This window comes from Chiloscyllium plagiosum, unplaced genomic scaffold (assembly GCF_037043375.1).
Source record: "Chiloscyllium plagiosum isolate Xiang-an unplaced genomic scaffold, Cpla_swu_hap1 HiC_scaffold_38, whole genome shotgun sequence".
NCBI classification, from domain to species: Eukaryota; Metazoa; Chordata; class Chondrichthyes; order Orectolobiformes; family Hemiscylliidae; genus Chiloscyllium; species Chiloscyllium plagiosum.
Genome location: NW_028270176.1, coordinates 35,359,544 through 35,372,937, shown reverse-complemented (window position 1 = coordinate 35,372,937; position 13,394 = coordinate 35,359,544). Strand labels below are relative to the sequence as shown.

The 13,394-nt window shown below is 54.1% G+C and overlaps 1 protein-coding gene across 4 annotated transcripts in view; it reads right to left on the bottom strand.

The window, feature by feature from the left end:
- The window catches only part of hpn (hepsin), a 47,320-nt gene extending 36,015 nt beyond the window's left edge, over positions 1–11,305 (bottom strand). For 3 of the 4 annotated variants that reach the window (XM_087980767.1, XM_087980770.1, XM_087980769.1), the window contains exons 1-2: positions 11,001–11,141; positions 10,731–10,852 (exon numbers count right to left, since the gene is read on the bottom strand). In XM_087980767.1, coding sequence (XP_087836893.1) covers positions 10,731–10,746 — 16 coding nt within the window. In that variant the 5' untranslated portion in view covers positions 10,747–10,852; positions 11,001–11,141. Of the gene's footprint in view, positions 1–10,730; positions 10,853–11,000; positions 11,142–11,209 lie in introns of those variants that run through there. The other variant, XM_087980768.1, reaches the window with a different exon arrangement.
- Between the last annotated feature and the right edge of the window lie 2,089 nt (positions 11,306–13,394).

Below are 13,394 nucleotides of genomic sequence, written 5' to 3'. Positions count from 1 at the left end.
ATGCGGCCGCACCAGAGTCTTATACAACTGCAACATGTACAGGTTAGGGTGGATTGGCCATGGGAAATTGTCCCATAATGCCCAGGGAAGTGCAGGTTAGGGTGGATTGACCATGGGAAATTGTCCCATAGTGCCCAGGGAAGTGCAGGTTAGGGTGGATTGGCCATGGGAAATTGTCCCATAGTGCCCAGGGATGTGCAGGTTAGGGTGGGTTGGCCATGGGAAATTGTCCCATAGTGTCCCAGGGATGTGCAGGTTAGGGTGGGTTGGCCATGGGAAATTGTCCCATAGTGTCCCAGGGAAGTGCAGGTTAGGGTGGGTTGGCCATGGGAAATTGTCCCATAGTGTCCAGGGATGTGCAGGTTAGGGTGGGTTGGCCATGGGAAATTGTCCCATAGTGCCCAGGGATGTGCAGGTTAGGGTGGATTGGCCATGGAAAATTGTCCCATAGTGCCCAGGGAAGTGCAGGTTAGGGTGGATTGGCCATGGAATATTGTCCCATAGTGCCCAGGGATGTGCAGGTTAGGGTGGATTGGCCATGGAAAATTGTCCCATAGTGCCCAGGGAAGTACAGGTTAGGGTGGATTGGCCATGGGAAATTGTCCCATAGTGCCCAGGGATGTGCAGGTTAGGGTGGGTTGGCCATGGGAAATTGGCCCATAGTGTCCAGGGATAGAACATAGAACATAGAAGAATACAGCGCAGTACAGGCCCTTTGGCCCTCGATGTTGCGCCGATCCAAGCCCACCTAACCTACACTAGCCCACTATCCTCCATATGCCTATCCAATGCCCACTTAAATGCCCATAATGAGGGAGAGTCCACCACTGCTACTGGCAGGGCATTCCATGAACTTATGACTCGCTGAGTAAAGAATCTACCACTAACATCTGTCCTATACCTACCCCCCCTTAATTTAAAGCTATGCCCCCTTGTAATAGCTGACTCCATACGTGGAAAAAGGTTCTCACTGTTGAACCTATCTAAACCCCTAATCATCTTGTACAGCTCTATCAAGTCACCCCTAAACCTTCTTTTCTCCAATGAAAACAGCCCCAAGTGCCTCAGCCTTTCCTCATACGATCTTCCTACCATACCAGGCAACATCCTGGTAAACCTCCTCTGCACCCGTTCCAGTGCCTCCACATCCTTCCTATAGTATGGCGACCAAAACTGCACACAATACTCCAGATGCGGCCGCACCAGAGTCTTATACAACTGCAACATGTACAGGTTAGGGTGGATTGGCCATGGGAAATTGTCCCATAATGCCCAGGGATGTGCAGGTTAGGGTGGGTTGGACATGGGAAATTGTCCCATAGTGCCCAGGGAAGTGCAGGTTAGGGTGGATTGGCCATGGGAAATTGTCCCATAGTGCCCAGGGATGTGCAGGTTAGGGTGGATTGGCCATGGGAAATTGTCCCATAGTGCCCAGGGAAGTGCAGGATGGGGTGGATTGGCCATGGGAAATTGTCCCATAGTGCCCAGGGATGTGCAGGTTAGGGTGGATTGGCCATGGGAAATTGTCCCATAGTATCCCAGGGATGCGCAGGTTAGGGTGGGTTGGCCATGGGAAATTGTCCCATAGTGTCCCAGGGATGTGCAGGTTAGGGTGGGTTGGCCATGGGAAATTGTCCCATAGTGTCCAGGGAGGTGCAGGTTAGGGTGGATTGGCCATGGGAAATTGTCCCATAGTGCCCAGGGATGTGCAGGTTAGGGTGGATTGGCCATGGAAAATTGTCCCATAGTGCCCAGGGAAGTGCAGGTTAGGGTGGATTGGCCATGGAATATTGTCCCATAGTGCCCAGTGATGTGCAGGTTAGGGTGGATTGGCCATGGAAAATTGTCCCATAGTGCCCAGGGAAGTACAGGTTAGGGTGGATTGGCCATGGGAAATTGTCCCATAGTGCCCAGGGATGTGCAGGTTAGGGTGGGTTGGCCATGGGAAATTGGCCCATAATGTCCAGGGATGTGCAGGTTAGGGTGGATTGGCCACGGAAAATTGTCCCATAGTGTCCCAGGGATGTGCAGGTTAGGGTGGGTTGGCCATGGGAAATTGTCCCATAGTACCCAGGGATGTGCAGGTTAGGGTGGGTTGGTCATGGGAAATTGTCCCATAGTGTCCAGGGATGTGCAGGTTAGGGTGGGTTGGCCATGGGAAATTGTCCCATAGTGTCCAGGGATGTGCAAGTTAGGGTGGGTTGGCCATGGGAAATTGTCCCATAGTGCCCAGGGATGTACAGATTAGGGTGGGTTGGCCATGTGAAATTGTCCCATAGTACCCAGGGATGTGCAGGTTAGGGTGGGTTGGTCATGGGAAATTGTCCCATAGTGCCCAGGGATGTGCAGGTTAGGGTGGATTGGCCATGGAAAATTGTCCCATAGTGTTTGGTGCATTAGTCAGAGGGAATTGGGTCTGGGTGGGTTACTCTTTGAAGGGTCGGTGTGGACTTGTTGGGCCGAAGGGCCTGTTTCCACACTGTAGGAAATGTAATCTACAGGCTGTGTTCCCTGTTCAGAGAGAGGACACTGTGCACGACCATGTGACCCAGACAGCAGACTGACAGACATTGCTGCCCATCGGCAGGAGCGACCTTTGGCCAGTTTACATTCCTGACAGGGTAAGGCCATTGACATCACTGCGTCTCTCAGGGAATGGGACAGCCATCTCTCCCGACTCACAGGGCACTGTCAGCTCAGGGGGCCCCACTCCCCTCTCACTCTCTCCGACCCCTGCCCCCCACAGTGGGGCTGGATTAAAGACCCCCCGCCTCGAACAGTTCAGTCCTCACAACCCAAACTGGCACCTTGCCAATAGAGTGTGTCACCTCCCCCCCCCAATCCGGCCCCTACACCCCCTCCCTATCTCTGTAACCCCCTCCAGCCCCTACACCCCCTCCCTATCTCTGTAACCCCCTCCAGCCCCTACCCCCCCTCCCTATCTCTGTAACCCCCTCCAGCCCCTACACCCCCTCCCTATCTCTGTAACCCCCTCCAGCCCCTACACCCCCTCCCTATCTCTGTAACTCCCTCCAGCCCCTACACCCCCTCCCTATCTCTGTAACTCCCTCCAGCCCCTACACCCCCTCCCTATCTCTGTAACCCCCTCCAGCCCCTACACCCCCTCCCTATCTCTGTAACTTCCTCCAGCCCCTACACCCCCTCCCTATCTCTGTAACCCCCTCCAGCCCCTACCCCCCCTCCCTATCTCTGTAACCCCCTCCATATCTCTGTAACCCCCTCCATCCCCTACACCCCCTCCCTATCTCTGTAACCCCCTCCATCCCCTACACTCCCTCCCTATCTCTGTAACCCCCTCCAGCCCCTACACCCCCTCCCTATCTCTCTAACCCCCTCCAGCCCCTACACCCCCTCCCTATCTCTGTAACCCCCTCCATCCCCTACACTCCCTCCCTATCTCTCTAACCCCCTCCAGCCCCTACACCCCCTCCCTATCTCTCTAACCCCCTCCAGCCCCTACACCCTCTCCCTATCTCTGTAACTTCCCTCCAATTCCGGCCTCTAGAGTATACCCGATGCCCGTCTCTCAGTCACTGGGGGCTGTCCCTTCAGCAGCCCAGGTTGGGGGTTTCTGGGATCTTCCTGTGCATCTGTACAAACGCTTGGATTGCATTGTCCGTCACCTGTGCCCGATATTGACCCCACAAACCCCCACCCCCTCAGATCGGACTCTGGTTTAGATCCTGCCTGTTTATAAAGGCAGTGAAGCACTTTCGGGAGGTTTCCTGACTGTAGGCGCTAGATAAAGTCAGTCAGTAGAGCCCTGTGCTGCTGCACCCAGCATTGCTCCCGCCTGGACTGTCAGTGAGGTCCCAGCGACAGTGAAAGGAGGACAGTTTTAGTTACAAAACAGCTCTGATTTCTATCTCAAACAAAGCAACTTGTGTTAGCGAGAGAGAGACACCAGTATCTCAATACACCACCTTCCCTCCCGGTCAGGGGACACACACTCTCTCGCACTGGGACGCACACACACAGACACACACACACACACAGACACACACACACAGACACACACACTCACAGACACACACACAGACAGTCCGTGACTGCCAACCGCAAGGGGTGGCAAACATGGCCAAGATGCATTCCCCTAGCACCTAGCACCACCTCAGGAGACCCTCAGGCCTCAGGGAGAAGGTCTGCCACGCTGGCTCAGTGGTTAGCACTGCTGCATCACGGCGCCAGGGACCCGGGTTCAATCCCACCCTCAAAGATCAAGGAACATGACACTGCACTAACAGGCCGTTCGGCCCTCCAAGCCTGTGCTGAGCCAGATCCTCTATCTAAACCTGCTCTAAAGAACAAAGAACATTACAGCGCAGAAACAACCCTCGGGCGACTGACTGTGTGGGGTTTGCACGTTCTCCCCGTGTCTGCGTGGGTTTCCTCCCAGTGCTACAGTTTCCTCCCACAGCACAGGGATTAGATAAGATTAGATTACATTACATTACATTACATTACAGTGTGGAAACAGGCCCTTCGGCCCAACAAGTCCACACCGCCCCGCCGAAGCGCAACCCACCCATACCCCTACATTTACCCCTTACCTAACACTACGGGCAATTTCCCATGGCCAATTCACCTAACCTGCACATCTTTGGACTGTGGGAGGAAACCGGAGCACCCGGAGGAAACCCACGCAGACACGGGGAGAATGTGCAAACTCCACACAGTCAGTGGCCTGAGGCGGGAATTGAACCCGGGTCTCTGGCGCTGTGAGGCAGCAGTGCTAACCACTGTGCCACCGTGCCGCCCACATTCAGGATGTTCAGGTTAGGGTGGGTTGGCCGTGGGAAATTGTCCCATAGTGTCCAGGGATGTGCAGGTTAGGGTGGATTGGCCATGGGAAATTGTCCCATAGTTCCCAGGGATGTGCAGGTTAGGGTGGGTTGGCCATGGGAAATTGTCCCATAGTGCCCAGGGATGTGCAGGTTAGGGTGGATTGGCCATGGGGAATTGTCCCATAGTGTCCAGGGATGTGCAGGTTAGGGTGGATTGGCCATGGGAAATTGTCCCATAGTGTCCAGGGAAGTGCAGGTTAGGGTGGGTTGGCCGTGGGAAATTGTCCTATAGTGCCCAGGGATGTGCAGGTTAGGGTGGATTGGCCATGGGAAATTGTCCCATAGTGTCCAGGGAAGTGCAGGTTAGGGTGGGTTGGCCATGGGAAATGTGGGTTTGCAGAGACCTTGTCTATTTACCCTATCCATACCGTTCATGATTTTATAAACCTCTATAAGGTCACCCCTCAGCCTCCGACGCTCCTGGGAAAGAACTCCCAGCCTATCCAGCCTTTCGTTATAACTCCAACCCTCCCATTCCCGGCAACATCCTGGGAAATCTCTCCGGAACCCCCTCCAGTTTAATAATATCCTTCCTATAACAGGGAGACCAGAACTGGACACAGTATTCCAGAAGGGGCCTCACCAATGTCCTGTACAACCCCAACATGACGTCCCCAACCCCTACACTCAAAGGGCTGAGCAATGAAGGGGAGTGTGTGAAACCCCTTCGTAACCCCCCTGTCGGTGTGTGACACAAACTCCAAAGGGATTATGTCCCTGAACTCCTAGTCCATCTACTCTTCAGGACTCAGGTCCCTGGGATACTATTTGGGTCCCACACACCCCCGGCTGGTGGGATTCCACTTCGATGAATCAATGTGGAATTGGAAAGTCATAAAACTCCGACAGTGACCACTCCCTAAGCACTGACCCTCCGACAGTGCCCACTCCCTCAGCACTGACCCTCCGACAGTGCCCACTCCCTCAGCACTGACCCTCCGACAGTGCCCACTCCCTCAGCACTGACCCTCCGACAGTGCCCACTCCCTCAGCACTGACCCCCCGACAGTGCCCACTCCCTCAGCACTGACCCTCCGACAGTGCCCACTCCCTCAGCACTGACCCTCCGACAGTGCGACACTCCCTCAGCACTGACCCTCCGACAGTGCCCACTCCCTCAGCACTGACCCTCCGACAGTGCCCACTCCCTCAGCACTGACCCCCCGACAGTGCCCACTCCCTCAGCACTGACCCTCCGACAGTGCGGCACTCCCCCAGCACTGACCCTCCGACAGTGCCCACTCCCTCAGCACTGACCCTCCGACAGTGCGGCACTCCCCCAGCACTGACCCTCCGACAGTGCCCACTCCCTCAGCACTGACCCTCCGACAGTGCGGCGCTCCCTCAGCACTGACCCTCCGACAGTGCGGCGCTCCCTCAGCACTGACTCTCCGACAGTGCGGCACTCCCTCAGCACTGACCCTCCGGCAGTGCCCACTCCCTCAGCACTGACCCTCCGACAGTGCCCACTCCCTCAGCACTGACCCTCAGACAGTGCCCACTCCCTCAGCACTGACCCTCAGACAGTGCCCACTCCCTCAGCACTGACCCTCTGACAGTGCCCACTCCCTCAGCACTGACCCCCCGACAGTGTGGCACTCCCTCAGCACTGACCCTCCGACAGTGCGGCACTCCCTCAGCACTGACCCTCCAACAATGCGGTGCTCCCTCAGCACTGACCCTTCGACAGTGCCCACTCCCCTCAGCAGTGACCCTCCGACAGTACCCACTCCCTCAGCGCTGACCCTCCGACAGTGCCCACTCCCCTCAGCGCTGATGCTCAGATAGTGCCCACTGCCTCAGCGCTCACCCTCAAGATAGTGCGCACTCCCTCAGCGCCGACCCTCCGACAGTGCCCACTCCCTCAGCACTGACCCTCCGACAGTGCGGCGCTCCCACAGCGCCGACCCTCCGACAGTGCCCACTCCCCTCAGCGCTGACCCTCCGACAGTGCCCACTCCCTCAGCACTGACCCTCCGACAGTGCGGCACTCCCTCAGCACTGACCTCCCGACAGTGCGGCGCTCCCTCAGCGCCGACCCTCCGACAGTGCCCACTCCCCTCAGCGCTGACCCTCCGACAGTACCCACTCCCCTCAGCGCTGACCCTCCGACAGTACCCACTCCCCTCAGCGCTGACCCCCCAACAGTGCGGCGCTCCCTCAGCGCTGACCCTCTGACAGTGCAGCACTCCCTCAGCGCTGACCCTCCGACAGTGCCCACTCCCCTCAGCGCTGATGCTCAGATAGTGCCCACTGCCTCAGCGCTCACCCTCAAGATAGTGCGCACTCCCTCAGCGCCGACCCTCCGACAGTGCCCACTCCCTCAGCACTGACCCTCCGACAGTGCGGCGCTCCCACAGCGCCGACCCTCCGACAGTGCCCACTCCCCTCAGCGCTGACCCTCCGACAGTGCCCACTCCCTCAGCACTGACCCTCCGACAGTGCGGCACTCCCTCAGCACTGACCTCCCGACAGTGCGGCGCTCCCTCAGCGCCGACCCTCCGACAGTGCCCACTCCCCTCAGCGCTGACCCTCCGACAGTGCGGCGCTGCCTTGGTGCTGGGCATCAGAGGTGTTGCAATGGAATGGAATGCTGATGGGTGATTGTTGGACAGAGATCAGGAACAACAGCCCCATTATACTAGCAGACAGTCCAACTTTACAGAGCCCTATGCATTAATTGTAACAACTGAGGGGTTTTAACTCTGACAAACAAAGGATAAACTTCAATGGGTTCCCAAAAGATTTACAAGGATGTTGCCAGGGTCGGAGGGTCTGAGCTACACGGAGAGGCTGAACAGGCTGGGGCTGTTTTCCCTGGAGCGTCGGAGGCTGAGGGGTGACCGTATAGAGGTTTATAAAATCATGAGGGGCATGGATAGGGTAAATAGACAAGGTCTTTTCCCTGGGGTGGGGGAGTCCAGAACTAGAGGGGCATAGGTTTAGGGTGAGAGGGGAAAGATATAAAAGAGGCCTAAGGGGCAACTTTTTCACCCAGAGGGTGGTACGTGTGTGGAATGAGCTGCCAGAGGAAGTGGTGGAGGCTGGTACAATGACAGCATTTAAAAGGCACCTGGATGGGGACATGAATAGGAAGGGTTTGGAGGGATATGGGCCGGGTGCTGGCAGGTGGGACTAGATTGGGTTGGGATATCTGGGTCAGCATGGACGGGTTGGGCTGAATGGTCTGTTTCTGTGCTGCACAGCTCTGTGACTGTATGACTCTGACTGAAATTGGTGCTGTCTGCTTGGCAACAGCCCTCTGATTGGTCAGCGTGAAGTTTAACGCACGGGAGCGAGATGGTGTGGACAACCTGGTGTGGGACTAGGGAGGACAGGGTCAGAGGTTACACAGCACCAGGTTATAGTCCAACAGGTTTATTTGAAAGCACAAGCTTTCGGAGGGCCGCCCCTTCAGGAGGTGAAGTTTATCGGCAGGGTAATCAGAGGGTGATACATGAGGTGGGAGAGCAGTCCCTGGTGATCGCTCTGCCCATCAACTCTGTCAGTGCACTTCCCTCCCACCTCACCCGGCCAAGGGGCAGCGCTCCGCAAGCTTGTGATTTCAAATAAACCTGTTGGACTATAACCTGGTGCTCCGTGACCCCTCAGATTCCAGGGAAAGTCGGAAAACTCAGCGAAGGGAGACTGGAGAACTCCCAAGTGTCTGGGTTGACGTCACTGATCCAGAGAGATGACTTGGGGGGGGGAGAGGGGGGAGGAGGGGGAGAGTGGGGGGAGGAGGGGGAGAGTGGGGGGGGGGGGGGAGCGTGGGGAACGCAGAATCCAATCCCACCACGGCACCTCACGGAACTTAACGTCCACTTAATAAAGTTTCAACCGGAAACCCAGCTCAGAGAGAGTTGGCACACTCATAGGGTACAGCACGGAAACAGACCCTTCGGTCCAACCCGTCCATGCCGACCAGATATCCCGACCCAATCTATTCCCTCATCGATTGTTGTCAAAAACCCATCGAGTTCACAAACATCCCGGGGATGTCCATACGTGACTCCAGACCCACCAAGACTGTGTTGAGCTTCTCCTCTTGAAAAGGCCAAGAGGGGCTCACTTGGATCAAGCAGCAAACACCATCCTCACCAGCTGTGCCCCCCCCCCCGCCCACCCACCGCCATCCCGTGAAAGAAAGAGTAATCCCCAAGAAACTTTGGTGCAGCAGATAGTGAAGACAGCGACTGGAATACTGCCCTCCCGTGCCAGAGGGATGGAGTTTACAACCAGGGAGCTGAGGCCGGGCTGGACAAGACCGCTCTGGGAGGACCACATGTGGCTCCAGTCTCCTTACTTCTGAAAGGATGGACTGGGCCCTGGAGGGAGGGGGTGCAGAGGTGGGGGGGGGGGCTCACTCCCAGAGTCTGAGTCACCTCAGAATGACGGGAGGGGGAAGCTTACAGAAAGGTATAAACTGATGGAGAGAATCGATGTGATAGAAAGGGGGGGGGGGGTTCCACTGGCTGGGGGCAGAGAACTGGAACGAGAGGGCACACCCTCAACATACTGGGGAGGGGTGGGGAGGGGGGGGGGTGGAGAGGGAAGCAGATTTCAGACGGAACTGAGGAGGAACCTCAGCTCCTAGAGGGTTGGCAATCTGTGGGACCCCCTACCCCAGTCAAAGCTACCTCGTTGAAAGTTGATCGATAGATCTTTGAACAGTGAAAGGATTAAGGGTTCGGGTGAGGGGGCAGGTAAGTGGAGGTGAGTCCACAGAAAGATCAGCCCTGATTTCACTGAACGATGGGACAGGCTCAATGGGCTACTCCTAGTTAGAACATAGAAGATAGAACAGTACAGAACAGGCCCTTCAGCCCATGATAGTTCTCATGGAAGAAAAAGGAGGAGAGTAGCTAAACCTGAATGCGGATCAATGGGAGACTGAAACACGTGGGGGGAAAAAAAAGAGTGTGGAAATCTTACAGTTGCCACTGGGATAACTTTGTATCTCGGTTCACCGTAAAAGGCAAAAGTACTGTTGGAGGAAATGGTATATCAAGGGTCAGAGGAGAGCGAGCAGGAAGAAATAATTAAAGAAACATCCAGGATAGGTATCAAATCCAACCTCACCCTGCTGGGCTGCTGGCTGGGAGAGAGTGGATGGGGTCAGATCGGATTTCCCCCCAAAACTCCGTAACATTGTAGAATGGATCCAGAACACCATACTTTATAAACTCCAGTCAGAGAAATGACAGGAGAGAGAGACACACACACACACACACAGACACACACACAGACACACACACAGACACACACACAGACACACACACAGACAGAGAATGCATCATTTGGGCAGACCTTGCATACACTAGTGCCCTACTGAGGGTGAAATACATGGGATGGATTTCTGAGGACGCATGTTAGAGACATACAGCACAGAAACAGACCCTTCGGCCCAACCCGTCCATGCCAACCAGATACCCTAAATTAATCTAGTCTCCATTTGCCAGCATTTGGCCCCTATCCCTCCAAACCCTCCCTACCCATGTCCCCAATCCAGATGCCTTTTAAATGCGGTCATTGTACCAGCCTCCACCACTTCCTCTGGCAGCTCATTCCAAACACATACCACCCTCTGGGTGAAAAAAAATTGCCCCTTAGGTCTCTTTCCCCCTCTCAACCTAAACCCCTCTAGTTCTGGACTCCCCCACCCCAGGGAAAAGACCTTGTCTATTTACCCTATCCATGCCCCCCCCCCCCCTCATGATTTTATAAACCTCTATAAGGTCACCCCTCAGCCTCCGACACTCCGGGGAAAACAGCCCCAACGTATCCATGAAAATCCCACAACATTGTCTTTATTTGCTTCTCAATTCCTGAACTTTCTCAACAACAAACAAAAGACACACGTACCCTCTGGCTCGGTCATTATTTTGAAAACCGTTGAACAAAAGCAGAGAAAAACACAGAGCTAGCAATGGCGGATATTCCCAGCTCCCACATAAACAGAACGTCTGTCTTCAAAAACAGGTGAGCTGGAACAGAGAAATAAGAGAGAGTTTTAAAAGGAAACCATCCATCCAGCTTTTACAACCAATTTTAACGTCTCCCACACCTTAGTTAAGCGGCTTACAAACTCTTTTATGAAAGGAAGATTAATGAAGAGAAACTTGCAGGTCTCACCTTCTGTCAGTGACTCAGATCCAGCTGAAGCAGTGATGAAATCCCAAACTTTTTCAAAACTTCAAAAAGAAAACGTTTCTGCGCTCCTACAGATTTCAGTAAAACTGACACCTCTCTCCCTGCAGTTCAACACATACAGTCACCTCCCCCCACCCCTCTCTCACTGCTCTTTTTCTCCCCCCCCCCCTCAAAGCTCAGCATGAACTCACCTTAACCAAGGCAAACGTTCAAAGGTGGGAGGGAGTGAGGGACAGAGAAACCAGCCAGTCAAACACATCCTTCCCCCCCCAGGTCATAGGCAGCCAGGAGGGCATCCATTTAAAACCACATTCACCTCCAGATACCTTACACCTGTGTCACTGGTCTGATTGTAACAGGGCAGTTCCTCATTAACCATTTCAAGAAAAGCAGGAGTTAATGTTGTTTTTAATTTTGAGAAAGGGAAGTAGTTATTGGTGAGTCACAGCGTGTAGGATTTGGAATCGCTGACCCATTCAGGAATGACTTGGACTGGGGTGCAGGAAGTTAAAAATTTCAGGAGTGGTAGCCGAAGGCTGGGTTTATTTACCCCCCCAACTCGGGAAGATGGGGATGAGCTGCCAATCCCAGGCTACAGTCCGACAGGTTTATCTGGAAGCACTAGCTTTCGGAGCCCTGCTCCTTCATCAGGTACAGAAGAACCTCGATTATCCAGCATTCGATTATCCGAGTTTCGGATTATCCGGACAAAATACTCCCCGTCGTGTCATTTGGATAATCGAGGTTCCTCTAGTGGGGCAGGCTCATAGGACACAGAATTTATAGCAAAGGATTAAAGTGTCATACAACTGATGTGATATTATACAGTCATAGAGACATACAGCACGGAAACAGACCCTTCGGCCCATCCCGTCCATGCTGACCCAGATATCACAGAGTCAAAGAGCTGTACAGCACAGAAACAGGCCCTTTGGCCCAACGTGGCAATGCTGACACAAATATCCCAACCCAATCTAGTCCCACCTGCCAGCACCCGGCCCATATCCCTCCAAACCCTTCCTATTCATGTCCTCATCCAGATGCCTTTTAAATGCTGTCATTGTACCAGCCTCCACCACATCCTCTGGCAGCTCATTCCACACACGTACCACCCTCTGGGTGAAAAAGTTGCCCCTTAGGTCTCTTTTATATCTTTCCCCTCTCACCCTAAACCTATGCCCCTCTAGTCCTGGACTCCCCCACCCCAGGGAAAAGACTTTGTCTATTTACCCTATCCATGCCCCTCATAATTTTGTAAACCTCTATAAGGTCACCCCTCAGCCTCCGACGCTCCGGGGAAAACAGCCCCAGCCTGTTCAGCCTCTCCCTGTGGCTCAAACCCTCCGACCCTGGCAACATCCTTGTAAATCTTTTCTGAACCCTTTCAAGTTTCACAACATCTTTCCGATAGGAAGGAGACCAGAATTGCACACAATATTCCAACAGTGGCCTAACCAATGTCCTGTACAGCCGCAACATGACCTCCCAACTCCTGTACTCAATACTCTGACCAATAAAGGAAAGCATACCAAACGCCTCCTTCACTATCCTATCTACCTGCGACTCCACTTTCAAGGAGCTATGAACCTGCACTCCAAGGTCTCTTTGTTCAGCAACACTCCCCAGGACCTTACCATTAAGTGTATAAGTCCTGCTAAGATTTGCTTTCCCAAAATGCAGCACCTCACATTTATCTGAATTAAACTCCATCTGCCACTTCTCAGCCCATTGGCCCATCTGGTCCAGATCCTGTTGTAATCTGAGGTAACCCTCTTTGATGTCCACTACACCTCCAATTTTGGTGTCATCTGCAAACTTACTATCTGTACCTCTTATGCTCACATCCAAATCATTTATGTAAATTACAAAAGGTAGAGGGCCCAGCACCGATCCTTGTGGCACTCCACTGGTCACAGGCCTCCAGTCTGAAAAACAACCCTCCACCACCATCCTCTGTCTTTTACTTTTGAGCCAGTTCTGTATCCAAATGGCTAGTTCTCCCTGTATTCCATTATGTATTGAACAACCCTGGATTGCTGTCCATGTGCTGTAGGGTAGACCCACAATGTCCCTGAGGGAGGGAATCCCAGGATTCTGACCCAGGAAGGAACGGCCGATAGATTTCCAAGTCGGGATGGTGAGGGGCTCGGAGGGGAACTTGCAGGGGGGTGGTGTTCCCATGTACCTGCTGCCCCTTGACTGATGAAGGGGCAGTGCTCCAAAAGTGTGTGATTTCACATGATGCCAGTGTTGTGTGATTTGTCCTTCTGGATGGTCATGGGTTTGGAAGGTGCTCTCTGAGCTGAATGTCCGCAGGGCTTCTCGTAGATGATATCGACCGTCGGTCCTGGAATCCGATTGAGGGAGCAGCCACTT